The 21,642-nt window shown below is 46.5% G+C and overlaps 1 protein-coding gene across 1 annotated transcript; it reads right to left on the bottom strand.

Moving 5' to 3' along the window:
* Nucleotides 1–12,671: 12,671 nt before the first annotated feature.
* Mrpl46 (mitochondrial ribosomal protein L46) lies at nt 12,672–21,600 on the bottom strand. Its single transcript, XM_052762792.1, has 4 exons — nt 21,348–21,600; nt 19,747–19,936; nt 18,849–19,022; nt 12,672–13,052 (listed from the first exon to the last, which is right to left on the bottom strand). The coding sequence occupies exons 1-4, from the start codon at nt 21,573–21,575 to the stop codon at nt 12,802–12,804; spliced, it is 843 nt and encodes a 280-aa protein (XP_052618752.1). The 5' UTR covers nt 21,576–21,600; the 3' UTR covers nt 12,672–12,801.
* Nucleotides 21,601–21,642: the final 42 nt, after the last annotated feature.

The following is a 21,642-nucleotide window of genomic DNA, read 5'->3' as shown; positions in this document are numbered from 1 at the left end:
CAAGGCCTGGCCTTTGTCTTATAGCCATCTCAGGGACTGTAAGGGGAGGGGCCTCACAAAGCAGCTGGCAGTAATAATTCAAGCATTATGCCCATAAATCAGGGCCACTAGATAGACTGACCTGACATCTTTGGGGACAAAGGCCTGCAATACCTAAATCATTTATTTACTGGTCCATCACAGTCTTGACCAATCAGAAGTCACATTGGCTGAATCACTGAAGCAGGGGCCCGTTGTTGTAGTGGCTGGATCACCGAGAGATGAAGATGCTCACTGGAAGAGGGCCAAGGCTAACAGAGCAAGGGAGGGGCTTTTGAGAAAATGACCATTTACCAGCCAGTATGAACACCTGCCGTTCTATTTTCAGTGCTTGCCATCTAACCCGGGGCCCTGTGCGTGCAAGACAAGTACTCTCCCCCTGAGCTACATCTGAACCATGTAATACTTGTTAAAGGGCCTTCTCCTATCTGTGGGTAGCAGGCTTGAGCTTTGGTGGAACCAACCAATGGGGAACTAATAGTGTGCACCTCTTCTCAGCTCTTTAGTTAGTGGGACCTCAAAGCCAAGACTGGTGGGAATATTTGCACTGTGGAAATCAGCATGAGGTGATTTCAACAACACTTACCACCCATCCATCACCTCCAACTGCTTATTTGCCAGCATGCCACTGGTGTGGACTATTGGCACCAACCACATTCATATACAGGATGAACAGGGCCCTGACAATAGCCAGTATTCTAGTGGAGATTCTTCTTTAAATACAGACACTAAAGGGCTATGGGGGAGAGGTTCAGTGCTAAAGTATTTGCATAGTATATGTGAGTCTATGGGCTCAATCTCCAGCACTACAAAAATGAATGAATGAATGAATGAATGAACGAATGAACAAATGATAAAGCAAGCACACACGGACTGGAAAGATGGCTTAGCAGGTAAAGGTGCTTGCTTCTAAGCTTGACAACCTGAATTAGGTCCCAGGGGCCCTCGTGGTATAAAGAGAACACTGACCAACTTCCCTCCATTGTTCTTTGACTTCCACACATGCACTGCTGCACATGTACAAACAGACAAATAAACTTTAAATTTAAGTAAGCACACTTATTCCACGTAATAACCCCAGGAGATAGGGGACTTGCCAAGGGTCATACAGAGACAGGTGAGTTCACACTTGGTGTGCAAGAGCCAAAAATCCATGTGCTTTGCCCCTGCACAACATTACCGTGAGCTTCCTATTCCCTATTACAAAGCTTCAGGAGACTGCAATCTGTCCACCAGGAATGCATAACCCAAATTCCCAGCTGCAGGGAACCCTCATCCCCTTGTTCGGAGGCAGAGAAGGGCTAGGGTTCTGTTGCTCAGAATTCTTTAGAAGGACGGAAAATCTGAGCATCTCATCTGGAGAAAAACTCCCCTCCCAGCACTCCAAGCCTAAAAGTGTGCCTAATGATGCTTTCTAAAATGCAAAGTCGGATTTTCATTCCAAGAACAGGTCGACGGCCCATAGGCAGCTTTATTGGTAATGAATGGTTTTCCACATCCCTGCTCTGCTCCAGCTGTCGTGCCCACCTCTCTGACACTGAAGACACAAACTGTTCTGGCCTTTCCAAGCCCCTTGGAAAATGTTGGCCTGGCCAAAGGGATGAGGAGAATGGCCATCCCTGGCCCCAGCCCTGTGTGGGGGCCAGAGGGTTTTCTGGGAGGTCCTGGCTAAGTGGCATCAAAGACCAGATGGCTGAGGAGATTACTATGATTTTGTTTCCATATAATCCATAAACTTGGATGCGTTAATGTTTCTTCAAATGCATTATCTTGTAATCCCAGGAAAAGCTGTGCAGAGCCAAGAGCCTGGTTCTCTGGCCTCCACAGGCCTGGCATGCTGGGTAATCTCCTGCTCTACCCAACAGGTCTCACAAAGGCCAAGGAACTTGGCCAGCAGGGGAGGAGATGCTGGCCAAGGGATAGGCCTGGCTCCTAGGAGGCTAGTATTTGAGGGCAATTGGGGAGGCCCATAGGCTCCCAGCAAACACCAGGGCTCCCAAGCTAGAACCAAGCAGGCCCCACAGGACATCTGAGCAAAAGCCTGGGGTGGGAACCAGGATTCCTAGTCTCTTGCTTTTGATTCCATCCTAAGATCTTGTGGGGTGACTAACCTTCTCGGGGCCTCATTACCCCCAGATATAATAAGAGGGCTAGAAGCAGGTGACTCAAAGAGCCCACTTCGCTCCACTCTCTGCTGCGTGTGAAGCCAAGGTCAGCACTGCCTCCCTGTCACATGCCAGGAGCTGGGACAAACAGAATCACCCAAACCCACTCCATGCTAGGGTACCCCACTCTTCTGACTGCTTCCGGGACCCTGGGTGTCCTGCTTGAGCCTGGCATCCTGGCACATGAGGACTGGACGGAAGATCCAGCTCTGCCAAGGACTAGCTAGCAAGCCGCTCCACTCCCCAGCCCTGGTCTCCCCTCATCTGTCAATTAGAGATCTTCTTCAACCCTGCTTTCCTCTGGCATCATCTCTGGTGAGTACCAGAGAAATGTGGGACACTGGGCGACGGGGCCAATCTAGCAAGTCATCCCTTCCAGGGAAAAATACGTGAAATCGATCAAGTGCACAGCAACCTGCTTGCATGCTGGTACCCATGCCCTTCTCCCCAGTTCTTCCTACTCTTTCACGTTTTACCTCTCCCGAGTTCCCGCACCCTCTTAGTGATCTCAGCTTAATCCTGTCAGCTCCCTCTGATGCATTAAGCTAATGCATTAACGATTTGGTTGGTGACTTTTTCCTTGCAATAGAGTTGCGTGTTTGCAGTGGCCATCGGTGTCTTGACTCGGTTGGTAATAGGCAGATGGCCACCTGGCGGTAATAACGTGCTAGAAAGCATCAGAAAAGAGAGAAACCAGTGAGCTTTCTGACCCACAGCCCAGCTTTTGGCCAGGAGTACGCGTGTGATACATGCATTTGTGTGTGGCACCTCCCTGTGGATATGACTTGTACTGCAGAGACCCACCAGATCCCTGATGCTCAGGAACCAACAGCTGCCCTGACCAGGCTCTGAATCCAACTTCCTTACACTGCCAATGAAGAAAATGAGGCCCACATGCTGGCATAAAACTTGTTCAAGATTAAACAGTTCCCTTGGCATTTTGAAAACAGTAATAAATGACTGGCAACAATACCTCATAATTTTGAGAACAAGAAAGCCAAAAAGCAAACTGTGGTTTGCCCAAGGACACGTTAGAGCTGTGAATTTAGATTTGGATTCAATGACCAGTTCTCACACAATAAATCTTTAGGGAGAGAGAAAGATGACCCCATTCTTTCCTGGGGAGTCGAGTAGTGACGAGCCACTTGCTTCTGAAGCCACATCCAGTCAACTGATGCAAAAACCTGGTCCTATGCAATGTGCTCTCAGTTTCCACAAAGGCGTTGTTCATTCTCCAAACGGACTCTACCCAAGAAGATAGGGACTGCCATGAGGCTTGGTACTGTTCCTTGTACCTAAAGAAAGCAGAAGAGGTCCCTGTATCCCAGAAAAACACTGGACCAGTGCGGGGGTGGGAGGGGGTGTGCACTGGACACATTCACTCAGCAACTATTGAATAGTATGAACCAGACAGGGTTCAATTCAACAAAGATCTGACCACAGCTGGAGGAAAGGCTGTGGGCTAGGGCTGAGAATGTTCTCCTGTGAGTGTTGCTCCTGATTATATTCTGCAAAGAAATCAAAATTAGCATATGTCAGAGACACCTGAGTGTCCATGTTGATCATCAACTATTCACAATAGCCAAAATGTGGGATCAGCCTAGGTGCCCATTCACATATGAACATAGAAAGTGTCATATGTATATGTAATGGAGTGCTATTCAGCCACAAAGAACAAAATCATGTCATTTATGGGAAAATGGATGTTAAGTACAATAAGCCAGACTCAAAAAATAAGTATCACATGTGTTCTTTCATATATGGACTCCAGAGGAAAAAAAATTGAGATGCCCCCAAAAGTTGAAGAGAGATAACTAGGAAAGAAGAGGAGGATAAGGAGGTAGTAATATGATCAAAACACATTACATGCATGTATAAGTGTCACAATGAAATCCATCATGATCATGGTGTTGGCTCAACATCCATCAGGATGTAGTTAGGAAAACACAGCCCATGTCATGCAGTTCAAAAGAGTTTTCAAAGTAGACAAAGCTGTCAGGAGGGCTGAAAAACAAAACAGGGTGTGGAGAGGCAGTTCAGAGAGTAGCAAGAGTAAAGCCACCCCCACCATCCCTAGGTCTGGGGACAGTGGAAGAGAGTGATGCTACCAGGAATGTGTCATCCTGCAGGAACGTGAACCCCAAAGAAGGCTGCCCACTGAACCTGAGACCACAGTGATGCTGAGCAGGCAGTGTAAGCACAGAGAGGAAAGAACACTTGGCTTCTCATCCCTTTAACCGCTTGCCATTACATCTTACTGGCTAAATCCAGTGAGAATCCAGTCAGCAAGAAAGCTTGAGAAAGGTATTTACCGGGGTTATCACACACATTCTCCCAAACACACACACACACACACACACACACACACACACACACACACACACACACGGCATCTGAGAGCAACAGGCAAAGGACCTGAGATGTGTGAGGTGAATATTCATGAGCGTATGTGTGATGTGAATGCTCAAGAATGCTCACACGTACCATCGAAGCAATTTCAAGGTATGCGTGAAGCGATGTATGCACGTGAATGTAGTATGTGAGTCTAAATGTATCAGAGGGACAGATGTATCAGATCAATCTCAGAGGTTTGTATCGTGTGTGGTAGCAGAAGCATCCTCAGGTTTGGGTGTGATGTGAACATCCAAGGGTATGGGTATGTGTGGCAAGAATATTGATAGCTTTTGGTGTGCATGTTTGTGTGTGCTGTGAATGTCCAAGGAGGAGAATGTGATGTGAATGATCAAAGGCATATGACGTGATGTTCCAGGGGGCGGGGGAGAGAGAGAGACAGACAGACAGACAGAGACAGAGAGAGAGACAGAGAGAGCAGAGAGAGACAGAGAGAGAGACAGAGAGAGACAGAGAGGGAGGGAGGGAGGGAGGGAGGGAGGGAGGGAGGGAGGGAGGGAGGGAGGGAGGGAGGGAGAGGAAGAGCATTCACATGAGAGATTTTAGAGAAAAGTAGGATGGAAGAGCAGAAGTGTACAGAACTGTTCTCTGTGCAGCATGTGGTAGAAAAGCAGCCGTGGGTCTTCTTTGACAGGCATCCATGCTAAGCTGGTTTTGCCCACTGAGGCACACAAGATGGCTACGATGGTGATGGCTGAAAAGCTTGTACAAGAAGTATGGCTGCAAGAAACAAAATTTGTCTTCACATCATCCAAATGAGTGTCATCTTCAGTGTTGCCACCTGAAGACGCTGAATTCTTATGGCTGCATCCATGGCCTGGGTAATTTTTAGATCTCTTTGAAGAATCCACCTAAATACCAAGTGACATCCAATCACATTCAAAATCCCAAGCTTATCAGCCAGAGCCAAAATGACCCAACTTGGTTACTTGTGTCAGCCCCACTGGTGGCTGAAGAACTTCCCCACAGAGAGAGATGGGCTATTTTGTCACCTTTGAGACCAAGATTCCTTTGCAGTATGTGGGTTAAAGCATAAGCTTCCAGCAGGGTATAACCCAGTGGAAGAGCACTTGCCTACCATGTGTGAGGCCCTGGGTTCAAATACAACACGAAAACAAACAAAAAAGTCCACAAAAGTCACTGCTTGATAATTAGTTGAAGTATGCACTGGGAGCTATAAAAACACTGGGGACCCAGAAATACTACAGAATCTGAAGTCACACAATTCTCACAGTTGGCTTTTATGAATTCCAACTATTAGCCTGGGACCTTTGAAGGGGAGACAAATAATGCTGTAAGCACCTCTGCCTTTCAAGGGCTCCTGCCCCTGCTCTGGAATGAGCCTGTGGCAGGTGAGACAGGTCCGTCAAGAGTACCTCATAATACCCAGAGTGGGTCTGATTCTTCTTGATGCTCTCACTGATGTCACAGTGTAGCCAAGCAGGGAGAGTGGTGGCGCACGCCTTTAATCTCAACACTCGGGAGGCAGAGGCAGGTGGATCTCTGCGAGTTCGAGGCCAGCCTAGTCTACACGACAAGTTCCAGAACAGCCAGGGCTACACAAAGAAACCCTGTCTCGAGACACCAAAAAGGAAAAGAAAAAGAAAGAAAGACAAGAAGGGAGGGAGGGGGAAGGGAGGGAGGGAGAGAGGGAGGGAGGGAGGGAGGGAGAGAGAGAGAGAGAGAGAGAGAGAGAGAGAGAGAGAGAGAGAGAGAGAGAGAGAGAGAGAGAAGGGAAAGAAAGCAAGGAGAGCCAGAATTCCATTCTCTCTAGGCATAGAGACACAGAACTCTAGTCAGTTATCCCTGACTGACAGATACAGGGATCCTACTATTCTATATATCACAGACCCCCCAACAGAAACCAGTTGGTTAAACTTGGGCTCGATCAGATAAAGCATGATTGGTCCGATCATCTGAGGACATACTGGCCATGTTGGACTTACATGACACTTAAGATGTATTTCCACAGTTAAGTTTGACCAAACATACATTGTGCCTTAGATTCCAATCAACATGTCAGATGTGATTCTACATGAGGAGATCAAGACACGTATGTATCCCTTTGCCTTCAGACAGTTGTTCTTGAGCTATGTGTAAGAATCAAAAACACAAAGATGGGTTGCCCACCTGCTGCCCTCACACCCCACAGAACTCTGTCCCAGTATCCGCAGATGGCTTTGTGTTCATTTCTTATCTGTCTTCTCCCGGCTCCCTCCTCCTTATTCATGAGCTCTCATGATCTCCACTTAGCCCTCACTAGGAGGTCTGCCTTGAGCCAGATGCGGGTGGCAGCCAGGCACACACTCCCTTTTGCTTGTTGATGGGTCTGTTTCCTGCCCCTCAGAACTGAACCATCTCAAGGATGTTAGACACTATTTTAACCACCATTTTATCCTCAGCATTTGGCAGCGAAACCATCTCCTCTGCAAATATTTATTGAAGGATCACAGGAATGTTTCAAGAACTCACTGTCATGTGTGAAGGAATTCCCCATGTGTTCCTTCTGAGCATCCCTACTGCTGTGTCTTAAGCTTACTCATTCAGATGAAGAGCTGGTCTCCTGTGTCATAGACACTAGAAGACCATGACTCTTATCATTCTCTTCTCTAGGTTTGAGAATCTTAGTCCCTTAAGCCTCACAGTTCTCCGCTCCAAATTCTCAGACTCTCAGCCTATCCAGGATCCCACCAACCTGTACTGGGTTGGTCCTTGGTTAGTGTTTTAAGAATTCTGATTTAACAGGGCATATCCAGGCAGCAGGGTATGTGGGTGGCTTAAGAATCACATAGCTCTGGGTTCAAATGCTGCCTCCCATATGTTGCCTGGGAAACCTTCACAAAGTCTCTTTGCCTCCCTAAATGCATCTACTGATCCACAAACTGCAAGAATAAAACTTGCCACACAGGGCTGACATGAGTGAAGCAGGTGATGCAGACAAGCAGAATTAGCCTGAGCTACGTGAAGTAGCCTCAATACGTAAGGGTCTGGGTCCTCTCTCCTTCTGGAGGATACAGCATCCATCTGTGACATGCTCAGAGATGACCACAAGAACCCAGAATCTGTCCTGACTGATAGCATGCCAGCTTCCTGTTGCCCCCTGCCCAGAACTCAGGACACCAAGGGCTCTACTCAGCAAGAAGCTGTTCAAAGGCCAGGTATGGTGAAGGTCTCCAGGGACAGCCTCGGCCCTCAGGAAGAAGTGCACAGCACATCCACCACCGTGTGTCGCCTATGGTACTTACATGCACGATTCCACCCCCCAGTGAAGACACTGGGGGCTATTCTCCACGCAGCTTCTCAGTCACAGGTGTTTTCCACTCATCTACCCCGGGCTTCATCATCGGAAGTGTTTTCCCAAGCCCTTACAACCAGCGTGTTCATTCTGCCTGTCATCCATTACCCCCAAGGGCCACTAGTCCAAGTCCTCTTCTGACTACATTAGGGTGGTTTTCCCCTTACTGGGCCAAAGGAGAGCTTAAGGGGCAGGCTCTCCTGGTGGTTTGGATGAAAATGGCCCCCATAGGCTCGTAGGGAGTGGTACTATTAGGAGGTGTGGCCTTGTTGGAGGAAGTGTGTCAGTGGGGGATGGGCTTTGAGGTCTCAGATGCTCAAGTCAGGCCCTGTGTCTCACTGTCTCCTCCTGCTGCCTGCTGACCTGGATGTAGACCTCTCAGCTCCCTCTCTAGTACCTTGTCTGCCTGTGGGCCACCCTGCATCCCACTATGCACTGTAAGCCAGCTTTCCTTTGTAAGAGTTACCATAGTCATGGTGTCTCTTCAAAGCAACCGAAACCCTAGGACACTCTCCCTCCCCCAAATCAGCCCCCTCCTTCAGGGACTGAAGCAGAGGATCCAGTTTCAGTGACCAGCGGTGTATGTCTGTCTATGCTGCGGAAGCCTTCAAACATACTTGTCGATAGCTTTTCAGAGTGGGGCAGCTAAGTGTGCATACATGCATACAGGCATCTATTTCTCTATCTGAACTAGTTACGCCCTCTCAGCCTCCTGGGGAGCAACCAGTCCAACCCCTTAACTGAGGCAGCCACGGATGATGTCCAGAATGAGCCCTGTGCAGCACCCACAATGGATGCTCCCACTGGAAGCAGAGATGAGCATTTCCTCCCTCACCCCATTTCATGCACTGAAGTCCCCAGGCAGGTGAAAGTGACTGGCCACCACCCATGCCTCTAAGAAGGGTGGGGGTTGTGACTAACCTGAGATTTCAGGCTAATGGATTTTATCTCACCTTGTATGCCTGGAGCTCAGCTATCTGGGAATGCTTAATAATTGGGTTCCTGACCTTTCAGCTGGCATGTTTCCCCTTCATAGGATAATAGAATGGGTTGCCAGGTCTGCTCTGCTTTTAGTGCCCTCATAAGCCTGGGTCTAAGGGTAGCTCTGGATTCCCCAGACCAGGGTGGGGCAAGGCTAACATATTCTAACAGCCAGATGTAATTATAGGGCTGATCCACCATACTCCTGTTTTGAGTGGAGCCCAGTAATGTAAAAATTACCCAAGTCCCTTTCCAAACAGGTCAGAAATGCTTGGCTATCACAATACACACCCTAGGAAAGGTGAGAGGAGTTCTAAGAGATATGGACCACACAGCTGATTTCAGGAGCATTTGGGAGCCTGGGGAGGGAGGGACATTCTGAGTGTTTATGTCAAGTCATGCATAGCGCTAAAGAGCTTTCAATAAATTATCACATCACCTGGGTGAGAAGCAACATCATCTTGGTTTTACAGGCAAGATAGTTATGGCAGATTAAGAACTATTTGCACAGCTGAGCTTCTGTGGTGATATATTGTGTACCCTAATAAACTTTGGCTGAAGATCAGAGAACAGAACAAGCCACTAGATTAAACAGAGGCCAGGCAGTGGAGGCACACACCTTTAATCCTAGTACTCAGCAGGCAGAGATCCACCTGGATCTCTGTGAGTTTAAAACCATCGTGAACTACATGAGATTGATTCAAACTAGTAAAACAGAGCCAGACAGTGGTGGCACACACCTTTAATCCCAGTACTTGGGAAGCACACACGCCTTTAATGCTGGGCAGAGAAAGGTATGTAAGGCATGAGGAGACAGAACTAAAGGCTTTTTCTTTCAACTGAAGCCCTTTTGGCTGAAGCTTTCAGGCTGAGGAGTTAGTTGATGAGGTAAGAGGTGGTGGCTGTGGCTTGCTCTGCTTCTCTGATCTTCAGGCAAATTTTATTAGGATACACAATATATCGCCACAAGCTTCAGTACCAGCCCCTAACATCTAGCAAAAAATCCTGAGTAAGGTAACTACTTCAAGTCTACTTCCTCGATGATAAAACGGGTAAAGATGCCTGCCGGCTTGGCTGGTTTAAATAAAAATGTACCTCGTGGGTGAGGAGCCTCATTGTGCTCCCAGTTCTCAGGAGTTCCTTCACTATGTCCATGGTAACAGTTGCCAAAACGTCAAAAATGCAAAGCCTGCTGTTTCCAAGCCTGACGTCCTACAGAGCTGATTCACTGCCACGCTTTCTGAAGTCCGGTTAGATTCAAGCAAGCACAGGCTGACCAGGCCTACTGCAGAGTTAACCTGTAGCAGCACACACTAGGTCAGAAGTGGCCCAACAGGAGGTGAGTGTGAAGGAAGGCAGCCCACCCTTTCCTGATTACACAACCACTCCTGATACTTGAACTCCCTCACCATCTCACACACACACACACACACACACACACACACACACACACACACACACACACACACGTGCACACAGGCAGCCCACCCTTTCCTGATTACACAACCACTCCTGATACTTGAATTCCTCACCGTCACACACAGCAACTTTCTCCTTTTCTCACGGTCTACTTTGAAGTCACTCAGCCCCTGAAATAGAACCATCACTTCTAAGCATGCCCTGGCCTTCTTCCCCAGGTTACTATGCTGGGTAGTTTTGTGTCACCTTGACACAAACTAAAGCCATGTGAGAGGAGGGAACCTCAACTGAGAAAATGCCTCCATAAGACCAGGCTCTGGGCAAGTCTGTAAGGCAGTTTCTCGATTAGTGATCAATGGGGGAGGGCCCAGCCCATGGTGGGTGGTGCCATCCCTGGGCTGCTGGTCTGGGTGCTGTAAGAAAGGAGGCTGAGCAAGCCCTGGGAGCAAGCCAGTAAGCAGCACCCCTCCATGGCCTTAGCTCCTGCCTATGGGTTCCAGCCCTGTTTGAGTTCCTGTCCTGACTTCCTTTGATGATGAACAGTAATGCAGAAGTGTAAACTAAATAAATCCTCCCCCCTCCCAACTTGCTTTTGGTCATGGTGTTTCATCATAGCAATAGTAACCCTAAGACAGATACACAATAAACTAATTTTGGCAACCAATGGAAGGCTCAAGGTAGCATTCAATCATTTCTACCACCATGCCGATTAGCTTTGCAATCTGCAAAAATCACACTCCAAAAATAAAAATGCTTTGGAGAAGACTACCCAAAACCTCTGTAATTCTGTGGCCAGAGCAGTAAAGGCAGAATAAAGCCCAAACTCCTCCACCTTGCTAATCCCTGAAAGCCTGGAATCCTGGGCACGCTCCACCCCCCCCCCACAAAGGTAGGCCCTTCGAAACACAAATCCAGAGAGACCAGTTCCAGCAAAATTAAGATAGTCCAGGATGGGACCATCTTCATCAATTCTTTAAAAACAAGCAGGTTGGGGTACCCTCAGAGCCCTGTCCTTTCTGCTTTTTTTCTGAGATAGCTGAACCCCTAAAAAGGCTACTAGGGATTCCTGTTGCTAAACCAGTCTATTTGCTATAAAGGAAGGCATGTCCAAAATCTTCAGCTTTTCCTTAAAGTACTCAATTTTGTCCCTAGTTTTCTCAAAATATTGATGTTCTGGGGCCTATCTCACAGAACTGCAGAATGCCAGCTTATTCTGACGCCATTTCTCAGCTTTCTGATTACATACATGCTATTTACCACTAAAGGCATGGCTGTAGGCCGAGCATGTGGCAGTCTGGAGTGCTTGCCTAACATACACAAAGCCCTAGACTGGATCCCTGGCACCACAATAAATAAAAGCAAATACACAAACAATATAACAGGCTCTTATGAATGTACATGAAAATAACCCGTGGCTCAGCCTTCTGGGTTAGACAGCAGGCCAAGCAGTTCACAGACCTGACACACACTCCTAAATCCACAAAGTGCACCCTATGGCTCTGTCCATTCTAAGGCACCACGAGCTGCTCCTGATGAGCCAGCCTCCCCCAGGGGACATCAGTTATCAGAGAAGCCATCAGGCAGCCAAGGGCAAGGAAAGGCAACAGGATTAGGGGCCCAATAGTGATCAGAAAAAGCAAACTCCCCAACTCTATGCAAGAACAGCAGGCACCATCTAGTGTGGAAACAGACCACACTTCACAAGCTCACATCGAAGGGCGGGCAGTTTACCCAGAAGTCTGTGTGTGAGGAAACCAGGAAGAGTGATGGGTCTGTGACTGTCTGACCATTCTGAGCAGACACTGCATCTGAGTCGCCTGCACTCTGTGCTCTGTGGCAAGTGTTTATTTGTGCTTTATTTGTATGCCAGCTTCTGGGGATGAGTGATGACCCAAACACCATACTCATCAGTCAGGGCCCCAACCCCAGAGGCAAGAAGATAGCATTCTTCCTGGGTACCACCAGCTCCAACTCTGATGCACATCATGACCTGGTCATGATTCTTCCACAGGTAGGTTGGAGAGAAGTCAGACTTTATTTCAAATGACCAGTGCTAAACAGTTAAGAAGTGATTAATCCCCATCTAAATATAAAACTTCTAAAACGGAGGGAGAGAGAAAGGAGATATGTCCTTCCTATCTAACGGAAAGGGAAAAGTAAAATGGAAAGCAGCTAAGAAGCTTCACAACTAGGCTTTTCATGAGCCCAGAAACTTTCTCAGAACTTGGGAATTTAGGTCGATTCATGTCCTCTGTTCTTTCTTCCAGGCCCCATAGATCTGTTAAGTCACTATAACATAATGCTTTAACTTGCTATATAGCAAAGCCAATTGTCCCCCAAGGACAAATCAAAATCCAACACAATGACAAACACGTTTAATTCTCAGAATTTAGTTTGGTGCTTGACTGTCCCTGTAAATGAGCATCCGCACTGTTCCTGAGGTCCTAGCACTTGACCTATGTGCGTATCATCCACAAGCAGCTGCATCCATCAGGAGTCCAGAAGAAACTTCCTGACCTGAGCCAGGTACCTGGGCTGTAGGTAGTCGCCCAGCTCTTCCTTACTGGCCCACACATGGCGGGCCTTCTTCCTAGCCTGTGGGAAGTCTCCTGTGAGTAGCTGAGCTTTGAAGAAGAAGATTTTGGCCCCAATGTCACTCTCTGTCCGAATTGCCTTGGGGAGTTTGAACTTGTAGTGGCCACAAGGTGCATTCCCCAAGAACTTGGCTTCCATGTTGTTTTCTGAAGAGAAAAGAAAGAATAGAAAGATTAGGGTACAGCCATCTGCTTCTTCACACAAATCACAGGAGGCTCAGAAAAGCCACTTCAAACAGAGTTAAAGGTGAGTCCCCATCAGTGTGGCGGTCCTGAAAGGAGGCTTCTCGCCCTTGAGCCCAATGCTTTCTAGCCCAGGTACCAGGCCGCCTCTACAGGCCCAGAAGTCCACAGTGCAGTTAACATGATCTAGGAGTCATAGCAGCTGGCTTCTACACTCAGCCCTGTCACCAACTGCTGAAACTGGACTGAGAAACTTGGGACCTGCAGAGCCAAGCTCATCACCTCCAGGGGTCTCCAATTTGACCTTTAGGGGAGTGGGAATGAGGGAGCTCCTGAAGTAAAGTCTTGCTTTTCTTCAAGATGCTTAGATAGCTTAGACCCCTCTATGTAGCCCAGGCCACGAAGTGGTGATCTTGCTCCTCAACCCGAATCTAGCATTTCAAAGACAACAAAATGGAATGACTAAACGGCACCTGAAGAACAGCTAGCTAAACAGAAGCAACAGAGCTGGAAACCAACCTCAGTACTCACACCACAACTGATACTGTGACCCCAAGACTTAACAGAAACTTCACATCTTCATAAAAGATTTGTTCACTTTGGATGATGCTTTCATGAACAATTTGTATTTTTTGAATTAAGATGAATTTTCAAATTTCTTCACTTAAAAAAGCAATATTGGTATTTTACATATCAAAAGGGGCCAGTCTTCAAAACAAATCAATTATAAAAAATTTATATTTGCCCACATACAACTCAAATCTTTCAGAGAAAAAAATAAAACACACAAAGAAAAAAAAAACCTGCAAGGACAAAATTATAAACTTGAGCGGGGTGTATTAGAGACACTGATGTTCCCAATATTCCTGAAGCAACCAGCTCCTGGGAGGGCGAGGCAAGAGAATCAGCAGTTCCAGGTCGTCTTCAGCTACGCAGTGGGTTCGAGGCCAGTCCAGACTACACGAGATCCTGTCTCAAAGAACAGCAGACAGCACATTCAAAAGGACTAATATCTTAAGTACCAAGAAGCACTCGGGAGCCAAGCATTGTGGCACTCGCCTCCCATCTTCAGCACTGCGGAGAAACGGAATACAGGACATGGGAGATGGCTCAGTGGGGACAGGTATTTGCCACCAAGTCTGATGACTTGAGTAAGATCAATGAGACCCACAGAGTGGACAGAACCAACCTTGCAAGTTGTTTTCTCACACTCATGCCATGCATAGCATGTGCAGACCACACACACACACACACACACACACACACACACACACAAGTAATTTAAAATCTTTAATGAAAAATAGTCATGTTCTTGAATATGTACAGAAAATTTCTAAAAGAATGCAAGGGAAAAAAACTATCAGCAAGCATTACCTCTGAGAAGGAAAAAATACTTCTCATATCACACTTAGATACTGATAATCATTAAACATATGCATAAATTAGTGTCCTCAAGCTTAGCAAAACATTACTAGCACCAGATGAATTTACATATAATGTGCATGCACATGCTATACTAAGTGTCTGAGTGGGTATCTGGGAGAGGTGGGATTATATTGGTATATTTCTTTATACTTTCCTCAACTCTCCAAACTTAACTGAATAAAGCATATTATTTTTCTATAATCTGGAAAACACAGATTAAAATATTATCAAGTCAAAAAATAAAAACATTTTACTACAAACAAGAATGAGGAATCTGAGCAGACAGCTCACAGAATTGAGAAATACACTGAGTGTCTTAGCTAGGGTTTCTATTGCTCCTATGAAACACCATGACCAAAAAGCCATTTGGGGAGAAAAGGATTTATTTGGCTTATACTTCCTGATCATCTTCCTTCATTGGAGGAAGCCAAGGCAGGAACTCAAACAGGACAGGAACCTGGAGGCAGAAGCTGATGCAGAGGTCACAGAGGGGAACTGCTTACTGGCTTGCTTCCCCTGGCTTGCTCAGTCTGCTTTCTTATAGAATCCAGGACCACCAGCCCAGAGATAGCACCACCCACCATGGGCTGGGCTTTCCCACATTAATCACTAATTGAGAAAATGCCCTATAACTGGATCTCATGGAGGCATATCCTCAACTGAGGCTCCTTTCTCTCTGATGACTCTAGCTGTGTCAAGTTGACATATAAGACCAGCCAGTACACTGAGCATATGAAAAAGATGGTCAGTCTCAATAGCAAAGAGGTAAATACTAATTCAAGAGAGATTATTTCTACTAACTGCACAGCTACAAACTAAAATCAGGTCTATTTCATATGCTGGTGAGGTAAGCAGGCATCACCAAAGAGTTCCAAAAGATGCCATCATCTCACACTGGAGCCAAGCAGGGATATTTCCCAAGTCCTCCCATGTGCACTATTCCTCAGGTCCTCCCGTGTGCACAACTTTGACCTGGCGATTCCACCTCTAGAAATTCCATCTTGCAAAAGTGTGGAGCCAGTGGGAAAGGAATGTATTTTCACTTTTCTTAGATAAGTATTGTGTAAACTTTCTTTGCTATTCTATTTTTAAATTTGCTACTTTACTGTCATAAATTTATTTGCCATCAATATATATTTTATTTAAAATGTATTAAATATAAATATACCTATTGATACCCTTTTTTATTTCCTTAACCATTTATTCAATAGGAATGTTAAAAGAACGCACGGTGCCAAGGAAGAACCCCTTTCCACAAGGCACAGGGAAGGGAGAGCTGAGCAAGCATTGGTCATGCACACTCCTGTGAGGGACCCTGAGAATGTGTACCCGAAGACCTTGGCACAAGACACAACTGTCAATTCCTATGTGACGGCTGGAAGACTGACAGAAGCAGAGCCCCCACATCCCACTGTAGCTTGCGGCCTCTCTCGCTGGCTAACCAGCCCCTAGTGAGAAAGGACCAAGGGCATACAAATCTCTGACATCTTCTAGGAGCACCTATGCTGGTGGCAGAGCCAGTCAAGTGGCTAGGTGCCTACACTATTACCAAATCCACTTAATCCAACACCAACAAGTGTCCACCACTGCCAGGTATTGCTGAGAACTCACGAAGAGGAATAGTCTGCCCTGACCTTCAGGGAACTCCCAATTCTAGCTAGAACAAAATGTGTAAATAAACCATATGGTGCAATGGCATGAGAGAAAGAACATATTCTCCACTTCAACATAAGCAGCCATGGAGCAGGCAGAGTGCCCAATTCATCACTGCGACCCAGTGCCAAGCAGGCCTGGAAAACGGCAGGCACAGAAAGTGTTTGCTGCATAAACTGCTTGCACAAGCGAGAGCCTGAGGAGCTCTTGACCTGCAGACAGCAGAGTACATGCCCCCACAGGACAGATGCATGAAAATCCACTAACTGGAGAAACACAAAGGCTCTACTGGGTTAGAACTTGGATTATAGAAAACTCACTAAGAGCTGCAGAGATTAGGACCGGAATAAGAAGAATTTGGAGGCTATGTGTGGGTACTCACATATTTATGGAAAACACTTGAGAATTCTGTGCAAAGAAGTGACAAGGGATTTTATTCGGAAACCACATGTCAGTAGCACTGGAGAACATGAAACAAGTGAGGAGGGACTTTTTTGGCATTCCCAGTATAGTGTTTCTCAACCATGCTAATTTTGCTCTCTGGGTAGTATCTGGCACTGTGTAGAGACATTTTTTTTGCTTGTCACTGGGGGTAGGGTTGGGAGTGGGAATGAAATATTGCTACTGGCAACTAGTGAGTAGAGGCCAAAGATGCTAAACACCTTACAATACACAAAAGAGCCTCTCACAAAGAATTAGCTAGCCCCAAACATTAACAGTACCATAGTCTAGTGAGAAGTGAAGGATATCAGAGCTAAAACTGTGAAAATAAAGACAGGATGATTTGGAACAGACCAAGTAAGACACAAATATACATACATCAGAATGAGGTCAAGAGTAATGCTGAGGTTTCTAGCTGAACCAGTGGATAAACCATGCTACCAAGAAGCAGTGTTGGGAATACAAGTCAGTGGTAGAGTGCTCACCTACCAATTACAAGGCCATAGTCTCAATCTCTAGTACTTGTATTTCCTGAGTGTAAAAATTCTGATTACTTGGCCTGGGCAGCACAATAGAGCTAATCACGTTGGCGGAGGTATAGGTGAGCCAGCCCTGAAGTTGTGAGCATGGGAGAGCTGTACCCATTACTCATCTGTCATGTAACGGCACGGGTGGAGGAGAAATGCCCCTTCCCCCATTAACGCATAGACAGGTGGGAGAGCTGCCCCTGCCCACTGCCAGCTCCAATATTCAGGAGAGCAGGCCCTGCCCCTCTCGTGGGCAGCACAATAGTACCAGCCCCACTGGCAGAGGTATGGGCAAGCCAGTCCCAATATTGTGAGCATGGAAGAGCTGTCACCATACTTACCTGTCACCGGGCAGCATGGGCAGGAGAGAGATACACACCCCCCAAAATGCCTGAGGCAGGTGGGAGAGCTGGCCCTGAGGTCATAAGAACTGAAGAACTAGCCCTACCTCTCATCAGCTGCAGCACTAGAGTGGCCCCTACACCTCCACTGGGCAACACAGTGGAGCTGGTCCTGAAGGTGTAGATGTGGGAGAGCTGACCCTGGAGACAGGAAAGTAGAACTTGCCCTGGCCCTTGCACATCACTGCAAGGGGTGATTTCGCCAGGGCAATGCAGGCGAACTCACCCTGGTGGTGAGGATAAAGGAGAGCTGGCGGGCTGACCAATCCTGCAACTACCCAGAACCAGAGTTATGAGTTGGCCCACCACAGCATCCACCCCATCTGTGATCCGCTAGAGCAGGTGAAGGGATTGGACCTGCAGACTCAAAGTGGCAGAATCTCCACACACAAGGCAACAGCAGGATAACCAAAAGGAGTTCCAGTGAGGGTCCAGCATCGTTACTGTAGCCTCAAAGCAGACCAATGACTCTCTGTAATGAACACTAGCAAGTAAAGATATATGGATAAAAGGGTTTACTGCATGACTCACTGTGTCACACTGCAGCTTCCAGGACGAGACTGATTTTACCTTCTCTTTTTTTTCCTTTTTTCTCTTAAATTTAATTTTATTTTATTTAGGGTAGGGAGGTTGCAAGGGCAGAGGGTCGATACAAAGGGACAAGGAAATGAATGGGATAGAGGTACATAATATGAAAGACACAAAGAATAAATAAAAAAGAAAAAAAAGAATTCTGATTAATATAATCATAGCTAAGTGGTTAAGGCAATGAACTAGAAATCCATCTCCCAGCACAGGAATGAACTTGCCAACTAAGGATTGAGTGTTGTGGCTCAAACATATAATCTCAGCACTCAGGAGGTGAAGACAAGAGTTACAAGTTCAAGGTCATCCTCAAGTCCATCTAAAGCAAGTTCAAGGCCAGCCTGGGCTACCAAAAAAAGAAAGAGAAGAGGGAAAGAGGAGGAGAGAAGAAGGAAGGGGAAGGGAAGGAGGGCTGAAAATTGTGTTTAATGCACTAAAATCTCGATGCATTAAGATAAAGCACTCACTGGTTCTAAGGGAAATCCTTGCCAGAATTTTGTTTGTTTGGTTTTGGGGTTGTCTTTTTGTGGGGGATGAGGGGGTCAGATAGGGTCTCACTATGTAGCTCTAGCTGTCCTTGAACTCACAGAGACCACACACACACACACACCTCTGCTTCCGAAGTGCTGGGAATTTTATTCATCCGTGTCCATTAAACTCTCTAGCCTTATGCCCAAACTCAGTCAACCTGGAACGAATCTGGAGGGTTCAGAAGTTAAAGAAGTTACCTGAGAGGGTGGCCAGGATTCGCTCAGCTGTCCCTCGAAGGGTCTCCCCAGGCTGCCACTCTACTTGAGGGAGCATCCAAAAATCCTGGTCCCCAAGCTTCTCTCTGACTAAGAGGACCAGGTTCCTGTCTAGCTTACGATGCAAAGAGGTTCGGTCATTCTTTTTATCAGCTTCTACAAAAGGGAGGATCAGAAGAGAGAGAAAAATCAAAAATCAAAAAGACTGTGATCTACCAAAACCGAGGATTTCAAGTTTTAGAGCCTTCCTTTGGGAATAACCTCAAGCTCTGTCCTCTAAGAACTTATAGCCAAAGCATAACCCTAACTTAAACTGAAAGGTGAGAATTAGAACCAGAGCTGAATTTCTCTCAAGAGCACAGTACACTTGAAGCCTTTGGAAAAGAAGCAATGCCTGTAACAATTCAAACATAAGAACTGGAAGACAGCTTAGAGGCAGTGCACTTCCCTTGTAAGCATGAGGTTCTGGGTTCAGTCCTCAGAAACACACACACACACAGTTAAAGGAAAAAACAAAAAAACAAAAACAAAAACAAAAACCCTGCCCCATTGGATTTAACACTATTGCTGAGATTTAACTAACTCCTACTCTCTCTGTTCTCTAGTCATCATCCTTGAAGCAAGGACAATTTAGAGGTAAAGCTCAAACAGTAACTGCAAGCTTTAACAGAAAGAGAGAGACATTTACTCCCCCTGAAAATAGCTTAAGTCTTTTAAAAATTGTGTTGGGGGATATAAGGAATAGGGGGTAAATGTTATTTTCCTGAAAACTGTTTAAGTGTTATTGAAATACAAAGCAGGAGTGAGGCAATTGTCCTTCGTTTGGAAATTGGAATAGCCCACTTTCCCTTCCTCGTGGCTGGCCTAGGAGGTCACACACCTGTTACTCGAGCTCCAGGTTTGAACTGGAGGAACGCCTGCTCCCACATATCTTCTAAGTCTTGTGCAAGTGTAATGCCCTGCTCATCTTGGTCATCATCGTAAAGGTCAGATTTCTTCTTTGCCAGTCGCTTAGCTTCATCCAGAGCACGAAGCTCGTGGTCTGAATACAGGCTTCTCTCTGTCTCCACCTGGAGAATTTAAAAGGAAGAGGAAGCCGGGCGGTGGTGGCACACGCCTTTAATCCCAGCACTCGAGAGGCAGAGGCAGGAGGATCTCTGTGAATTCGAGGCCAGCCTGGGCTACCAAGTGAGTTCCAGGAAAAGACGCAAAGCTATACAGAGAAACCCTGTCTCGAAAAAACCAAAAAAAAAAAAAAAAAAAAAGGAAGAGGAGAAGGAAAGAAAAAAGCTACCGCACCCTTGACAGGCTTGGGAGCACATCACGTAATACACTCAGAAATATAATCAAAACACTGTACAGATGTAAAGAAGAAAAAGGGCCACTGGACTGTAAGCTTGAGTGAAATTTGCCAAAATGTCAGAATGTGACTAGAGACCAAGACTAGAGTGGCATGGCACAGTGGACCCCTTCCCACGCTCTAGGTCTATTGGTCTCTGATCAGCATCTCTTCAAGCACTTTCCTGCCTTGAAGACATTGCAACATCCCTTCTTCCTAGAATATCTCAACTCACACTATTTCTCCCAGATTTCTACTCATCTTTCTGATTTCAACTTAAATACTACTTTCTCCAGAAGCCATCCTGGACACTTCTCATGAAAATCAAACCTACATGGCTCTTCATAAAAGTCTTCTAGTACTTTGTGTTTTGTTTATCAAAGTCTGTAATTAGTCATATGAGTGGTTACTGACTGCACCCCTAATTCCAATACAGGAAACTCTCTGGGAACCAGAGCTATGTGCCTATCTTATCCACAACTGCGTATCTATCACTTTGCACAGTGATACACAGTATGAGCTATGAATACCTGTAAGGTGAGAAAAAAAAGATGAATAAATTGAGCAAAAAGCACCGAAAGGAGTTTACATTAGTATTCCCAAGACAAAACTCCCTTGGAGTCCAGGAACAGGTAAGCTCTTTCATCACTATCTACAGAGACAACACCCTGACAGCAACTACACTTGGGTTTTTGCCCATATTTCCTCACTTGCCCTTCACAGAAATTGTTCCCAGAGGTAAAAACAAAGCCAACTTTATCACATGCAACTTAAGGATGTGCCCACTGCCTCCAAGGCTTTCTTTCTATAACTCATCACATCACAAAGACTTTCCTGTAATCTGTCAGCTCCTAAATTACAGGAAGTGAGTGATTCCTGTTCACCACCGGATCCCTACTGTGTTGAATGTACAAGAAGGAAACTATCCACACAGAGTGCCCAAGCGAAAACGAGTCAATTCAATTAAACTTGGCTGAACACCTGCTATATACTAACCCAACTCATCAAGGTAACTTCCATCTTACAGATGTCACTAAAGATCGAGAGGCGAAATGATTTGCTCAAAGTCACCCAAAGTACCAGAGTCACCACGGAATCAAGGCCCACTTGGTACCGCACCCCGAAGCCCGCGCCTGCCTTACCTTCTGTAGTAGTTCCGCCATCTCTTTCTGCAATGGGGTGAGCGGCTTGGTGATCAGCGGTGGCCGCTGCAGACACAAAGCGCCCAGCAAGCGCCATGGAGACCGTCTGCTTGAGGGCGCAGCCTCAAGGGACAGGCCGCGAAAACGCGAGCTACCCGCCCAGAGACTGTCGAGACGCCGCCAGCCTCTGGTCACCCCTAACAGAGTACGCCCCATGGGCGCCGCCATCTTTCTGCCTTCCCACAAGGAACCGCGGCTCCCGGCGGGGCCCTCAGCCAACCCCACGTTCCCATGA

This window comes from Peromyscus californicus, unplaced genomic scaffold, assembly GCF_007827085.1.
Source record: "Peromyscus californicus insignis strain IS unplaced genomic scaffold, ASM782708v3 Scaffold_4__1_contigs__length_199733344, whole genome shotgun sequence".
In the NCBI taxonomy this organism is placed as follows: Eukaryota; Metazoa; Chordata; class Mammalia; order Rodentia; family Cricetidae; genus Peromyscus; species Peromyscus californicus.
The sequence above is the reverse complement of the archived record's forward strand: the minus strand, read 5'-3'. Positions and strand labels throughout refer to the sequence as shown.